Below are 6,510 nucleotides of genomic sequence, written 5' to 3'. Positions count from 1 at the left end.
ATATAAATGTACCGTAAAGTACCGCCAGAGCGCCCCACCATCTCGTCCTTTCGCGGTCGTATTGTGGAGGTGGTCTCCTGTCTGTAGGTCATACGACACGAACTTTGAACACATATTGCACGTTGTGGAGACAATCCGTACCTTCGAGCAGACACGAGCGCGCGCTCGAGCTCCACACAGAAACCTGCTTTATAGGGCGCGTTCAGACTACCGATAAAAAGTGACCGATTGGGAGAGTCGGCAAGGTGATTTGATCACGTGACGTTACTGGCACGTTACCGGTGGGAAAGTTTTACTGCCGCGGCTGCTAGCTGCTGCTGCAGTAAACTTTTACCGGCAGTAAAAAAGTGCTCAGGCTGCATGCGCGCTGGGAAAAAAGGGAAAATCCCTTGTCAGTGCTGCGGTGAGAGCTGAAAACTTCACGGTAACGTTAGTTTGTTATCGGTACGCGGTAGTGTGAATGTCTTTCACGGTTTTTCGGCATTCACGGTTTGACGGGGTTCACGGTCGTCTGAACGTGCCCTTAGTGTGACCTTAGTACACTATGGTTCTCACACCGTACAAACTTCGTGGGACTGTGCCATACGATTTTCCTTTCCCTGGCTGTAAAATCAAGGTGGGGGCGCTCTGGCGGTACTTTACGGTACATGTACTCTTGCTACTACCCTACACCAGGGAGTTCCCAACTCCGTGCCGAACAGTTGCTGGGGCAACCAGACGAACGCATACACACCACACACGTCCGTACACACAACCAAGTCTAATAATCCGGAACTGAACTCCCTAGCTATTACCAAGAGTCAATACACGTTTATGCATGCACTCTTGCTGCTACTAATATGGCAAGTGTACATTAGTTCCAAGGAGCTGATTTACTCCCGGCACAACTCGGCTCAGACCGGGGAGCCGTCACATAATTATAGAGTAATTCACGACTCCCGGGTTCTCAGACGAGGCAGGAGTTGAAAATCTTATCTGCATTCGACGACTCCTTGGTTCAGACACATCCTGAGCACCCTTCCTCAGGACCAGTCAATAAATTACAATGCAAAAATAGCCGTGATAAGGTGTACATGATTGCTATTGCACGACTAGTGTATGTATGCTTGCACGTGAGCCACGAGCAACAGCAGGAAAACAGGGAGCTGGCCAGCAGGGCTAATTAATTAGGTTAGGAAATACTATATTTGCACATTAACAGTGGATTGGCGAAACGAAGAGCCCGGCCGAACTAGCTTCACTGGGCAGAAGAATAATCGAGAGAAAATGACGGACCGGGTAAATTAGAATGCTTGGGACATGGCGCGGCATCCGTGAAAATAGAGTACAGTACAGGTCCCGGATATCAGGGAGCCACGTACAGTGTGCTTTGAGTTGACGTTGGACAACAAACAAACAAAAAAACTAGTAAAGGCCGCCGGGGGACAAAGACGGTTACACGGCACCAGAAGACAATGCGGAAATTCAGCTCGGGGGGGGGGGGGGGGGGGGATAAATAAAATATTTTTTAAAGCGTCACATTTTCTAGGGGGTGTGCACTGTAGGTGACCCGTAACCATGGTAACCGAGGAAATATGGCGTCAACGCTAACAAGTCGACGGGACATGAAGCAGGGAAGGGAGAGGGGGAAAAGATGGAACAGTATCAACAATGCTGGCTTACCAGAGCTGGATTGGCTCGTAGAAGTCAGAGGAACGAAGCATGACAGGATGGACTGTTTGTTAGGTCTCTGGGCTGAGTTCTATTCAAACAGAATGTCTTGTAAGGCTCCAATACCAGCCAAAGAATGAAGTGCGCACAGCGCATTCCTCATGTGAAAAAGACCAGTACAAACAATCGGAGACGAACGCAATCCAATTCTAGAGGCGTACCAGCCGACCCTCGCAGTGCGAGCACGGGTGGAACTCCATGTCGATGCCGATACGCGGCGGGCCTGCGTACGTGGAGCCATTGCGGGCAGTGTCTTCGTCAGTCAGCTCGGGAACATGCATGCTAGGCTTCAGGTCTTGAAGAATGGCTAAGATCTTCTCGGCGCGTTGTTCACTAGTGGCTATGCCACTTGGCAGGCTGGCCTGGGATTCTGTACAAGAATGAGAGCAGACGGGAAAGAGGCAGAGGAAATCAGCTGGAGGGAGGGAGGGAGAGGGAGGGGGAGAGAGAGAGAGAGAGTGTGTGTGTGTGTGTGTGTGTGAGAGAGAGAGAGAGAGAGAGAGAGAGAGAGAGAGAGAGAGAGAGAGAGTGCGTGTGTGTGTGTGTGTGTGTGTGTGTGTGTGTGTGTGTGTGTGAGAGAGAGAGAGAGAGAGAGAGAGAGAGAGAGAGAGAGAGTGAGAGAGAGAGTGAGAGAGAGAGAGAGAGGAGGGAGAGAGAGAGAAAAGTTTCATGGAAACACAAACACATTTATGGCCACACACGTTTGTAACCATGGATAGGGAGGGACGAAGGCCGGACTGGTTTCAGTGGTTCCCATCTATTTAGGCGCTATGTGCAGGTGTCAGCCCGACATAGTAAGTACACCAATGCTTTGACAATGAAATCAGGGTAATTGCCACGTCACCGGGCATGTCCTGAGTTGGCTTACACCAAAAGTTCTGTATCTATCCGGTTAGGTTACCAAAAGTATTTTCAAAACGAAAAGTTTTCGTTTGGGGGTGGGTGAGTTTGAAGGTTCGTTTTGAAAATAATTATTGAATCCAGATGGAGAAGGCCCAGTTACTTCTGGATGTCGAAAATTGACATCAATATTTTATTGGAGTTCGTTTTACCTGCAGAAAAGATAGGTGGGTGGGTGGGTGCTGAAAAATACTAAACCTTTTCGTTTTGCAAAAACTATTGGTAGCCCCGGACGGCCCCTTATACTTATAGGTTGACCCAAGTTCCTTCGTGATCTAAAATTGGAATTAAAAAAGGGATGCTGTATAAGAACTTTCTTATTAAGAAGATAAATTTCGTCGGTCAATAATTTCGTCGAAGTCCAAAGAAAGGGAGTTCGTCCGGCTGTAAATTTCGTCCATGGATCATGAGAGTGTTATTAAATGCCGGACTAATACAGCTGGACAAATCTGTATTAGTCCGGCATTTAATTTAGTCCAAAAGCTCCTTGGACGAAAGAGACGAAAATAAATTCCAGACGAATATTTCTGCTTGTAGATACATGTACAGTAGTCGACTTACAACCGGGGTTTACCCGCTATTGATCATGTTGACATTGAACAAGTAAATCGAAGCCCTGGGTATTGGGGCCTGCTGATAACCGGGGCCGACTGATAACCAGCGAAACACGGTGCGTATGCTCCACTCGTCAACAAGCGGTCCCCAAGAGTACATAACCCCCAGAGTGCGCAACTGGGCTGGGGTTGTGGGACGGCGTAATCCGTGATGTACGTCAATTTTCGGGTCGGACTTGCCTCATTCCATCGACGCCGCGCACCACGTCCACACTTCCTCTACTCATGATGTCATTATTAGGACGTGCAACACGGATTTCGCCGTCCCAGATTTGATAAGTGAACTTGCGCACTCTGGAGGGGGGTTATGTACTCTTGCTGGTACTGTAAACCGCCCAATATTCGTGTCACTAAAGTTTTGCCATCTCTGAGAACCAGCAAGTTTACGATGGCAAATGTTCGCGGAGCACTGTGGCCACACACACATACACCCACTGTTGAAGTTTGATTTCACGATGGTTAATATTCGCGTTATGCTCTTCTCGAAAAATTAGCAAACATTAATACGCCGCAAACAGTAGACAGTTTACAGTATATTAAAGTTATAACCATTGCAGCATACATAGACAGTGTACGTTACCGCAAGCAGGAACGTCTTACAACTGGAAGAAACATGGAGAAGCCGTGAACTCACCGCTTGGCGTCATCCCCAGGGAAACGTCCGTTGATCCGACCTTGCTGAGGTGTGGAGCAAACAACTCACTCTCGTCACCCTCGAAGACGCCCGGCATCGACGACGGAGAGAGAGCGTCTTGGCCGGCAGTCGACGGTGTACTCGTTTCCATGCCTCCTCCCGGACCGGTGGACGGCCGAGCTGGCGTGTTGAGCTCCGAACCTAGAGCGGCTGTGCCGTCGTTCATGGTGCTGTACGCGGAGATGTGAGACTGGAGCTGCAGGAGCCGGCCGATCAGGCTCTTGCGATCCGCGACCAGGTCCATGACCAGGTTGTGCAGTTCCTCCACCTTGTCCTGTGCACAGTGGTGGGGGGTGGCAATAACGGGGAAACACACATACACGGGAACAGAAGCTGTTGAACGGAAGAAGAAAAAAGGCACTACACAGCATGGCTGTGGTATACTAGGGGACACGATCACAAAGTGACATGCACAGGGAAAGTGCACGGTGGGGGAAGTAACGGGGAAAACCCAGACACAGAAGCAGAAGCTGTTGAATGAAGGAAAGGCAGCGCACGGCATGCCTGCGGTATACTACTACTGTTGTGGAGGTTGAAATCCGTAGGGAAGTCAAGCGGCTGTGGGGCGCTGGCCTTGCAGCCGCGGGCATTGCTGGTCCATTTGAGTGTGTGGGGACCACAGTGAGTGTACGCGCTAAGACAGAGCGCCGGCCTCGGTCGTCGCCACTGCCCCCCCCCCCCCCCCCCCGGTTTTAACATCCACACCTGCAGTAAGAAGTGATCACCACAGCGAGACGTCCGTACTGTAAACCGGGAACTGTTCACGACGGTTCAAGTTCGCGATGTGGGTGCACAGACCTATTTACACCTGGACATGCTTACGAGTGGAGTGGAAAGGACACTCCAGTCCATTTCAAAACTATAGACGCGCGCAGTGTTTTTGAAATATTTCAAATTTGGCTGGAACTTTTTGAGAATACCGTATATTCTCTATTATAAGCACAGGTCTCCATTACTAGCACAGTCTCTAATACTAGCACACTTTGAGCACCTTTCGAAACATTATAAGCACGGTCTCTATTATTAGCACGGTCTTGTTGGAAATCAATGCGGCATGCATGATATCTAGCATGTATTTCTTCTTTCTCTGTATCGATGTATTGGTTGAAAAAATATAAGCACGGTCTCCAATATAAGCGCGGTCTCCAATATAAGCACGGGGTAGAGGGGTGTTGAAAAAATATAAGCACGGCGCTTATAATAGAGAATATACGGTAGTTTTCGGAATATTGCTCAGGTCCGCTCCACAATTACTCTCACATAGTTTCTGAGCGATCGGATAACAGACGCCCAATTTGGAAAATCTTATGCACAAAGTGATCACAGATTTTATGTGGTATAGATATTGGCATAACGGTTTTTGCCTAGGTACGCGTCTATAGTTTTGAAATGGAATGTACAGGGTCAGCAAACACAGTACTTCATAACCCATAGTATGTTATATCTAGGGTACCTTTTACTGAAAACTTTCAAAAACTTAGTAAAAGTGGGGAGGCTTCTCAAAAACTTAGTACACAAATTCAAGAACTGCATGCGACTCAGTCGGACTGGGTTCTCCCACAAAGACCGAACACCGCAGCATATCAGAACACGGCACGCACTGCATACCTCCATTCTGGCTTGCTCCTCGCGTAGCTGATCAATGTACTCGTCCTTCTTCTCGTAGCGCTTTCGCAACGTGTCACGCTGTAGCTGATACAGGGTGATGTACTCACCTGTAGAGCACGGAACAAGCCAAATCAATACCATAATTATTTTAAAGTCCAATTGAAGCAAGGATAACAGCGGGGCACAAGTTATGCGTTACAGTCCATTCATCGGAAACAGTCTCGCTGGCTTTTGAAAATCCGATTTGCTCTGAATTGAGGATCAAAAACCCACTTTAAAGCTCAAAAATCCGGGTTCGGGATCTGCTTCTTCATACATTTTGCCATGGCATACCTGTCCTAGTTTTAGTAAAACCGGGCTGAATTTCTATTTTCCTGTTCTTCGACTTTTCTGGCCTTAAATGTGGCAAGGAGTAAAAGTCATGTAATTGCACGGGTCACACAATGCAGGATGTACTGTTGTTTTCACGATGTCTACAACTATATGCGGGAGACATCAAAAAGTTTTAAAGGTGCCAGTTTCCAATGAATGGACTGCAGAGTTCACCAACTAAACCAGGCTCTGAACAGTCAGACGTGCACAAGGTAGCACCAGACTGACAAGTTTTAGTTGGTGGACTCTGACGCAAAACTTGTGCCCCACCGTTTTCCTTGTTTCAATTTAACATTTTCCTTGTCTCACCATCTGAGTATAAAGTCAAAGATGACTATAAACACGGGGTATGACTAGAGGAGCGAAACACAGGACAGTCAGTTGTCCAGACGGGCCTGGGATGACGAAAATACCGGCCCCAATATCACAGCAGAGATTGAAAGCTGGTAGAACACCGTATTCTCGGAAACTAGTGCAGGTCCTTTATTACTGTCTGTCTGAAATAAGCGCCACATCATTTCAGGGATTTTGTGCGGATTTTTCAAATTCTAGGACTCGCAAACTACTGAGCGCCTCAGCCAATATTGATGATATTAAATACGGCAGCTGGTC

The 6,510-nt window shown here is 48.0% G+C and overlaps 1 protein-coding gene across 3 annotated transcripts in view; it reads right to left on the bottom strand.

Moving 5' to 3' along the window:
• Positions 1-996: 996 nt before the first annotated feature.
• The window catches only part of LOC135830063 (golgin subfamily A member 2-like), a 25,803-nt gene continuing 20,289 nt past the window's right edge, over positions 997-6,510 (bottom strand). For all 3 annotated transcript variants that reach the window (XM_065342446.1, XM_065342448.1, XM_065342449.1), the window contains 3 exons: positions 5,527-5,633; positions 3,859-4,192; positions 997-2,080 (listed from right to left, as the gene is read on the bottom strand). In XM_065342446.1, coding sequence (XP_065198518.1) covers positions 1,860-2,080; positions 3,859-4,192; positions 5,527-5,633 — 662 coding nt within the window. In that variant the 3' untranslated portion in view covers positions 997-1,859. The remainder of the gene's footprint in view (positions 2,081-3,858; positions 4,193-5,526; positions 5,634-6,510) is intronic.

Source organism: Sycon ciliatum, chromosome 13 (genome assembly GCF_964019385.1).
Source record: "Sycon ciliatum chromosome 13, ocSycCili1.1, whole genome shotgun sequence".
In the NCBI taxonomy this organism is placed as follows: domain Eukaryota; kingdom Metazoa; phylum Porifera; class Calcarea; order Leucosolenida; family Sycettidae; genus Sycon; species Sycon ciliatum.
This window is presented reverse-complemented; position numbering and strand designations above follow the sequence as displayed.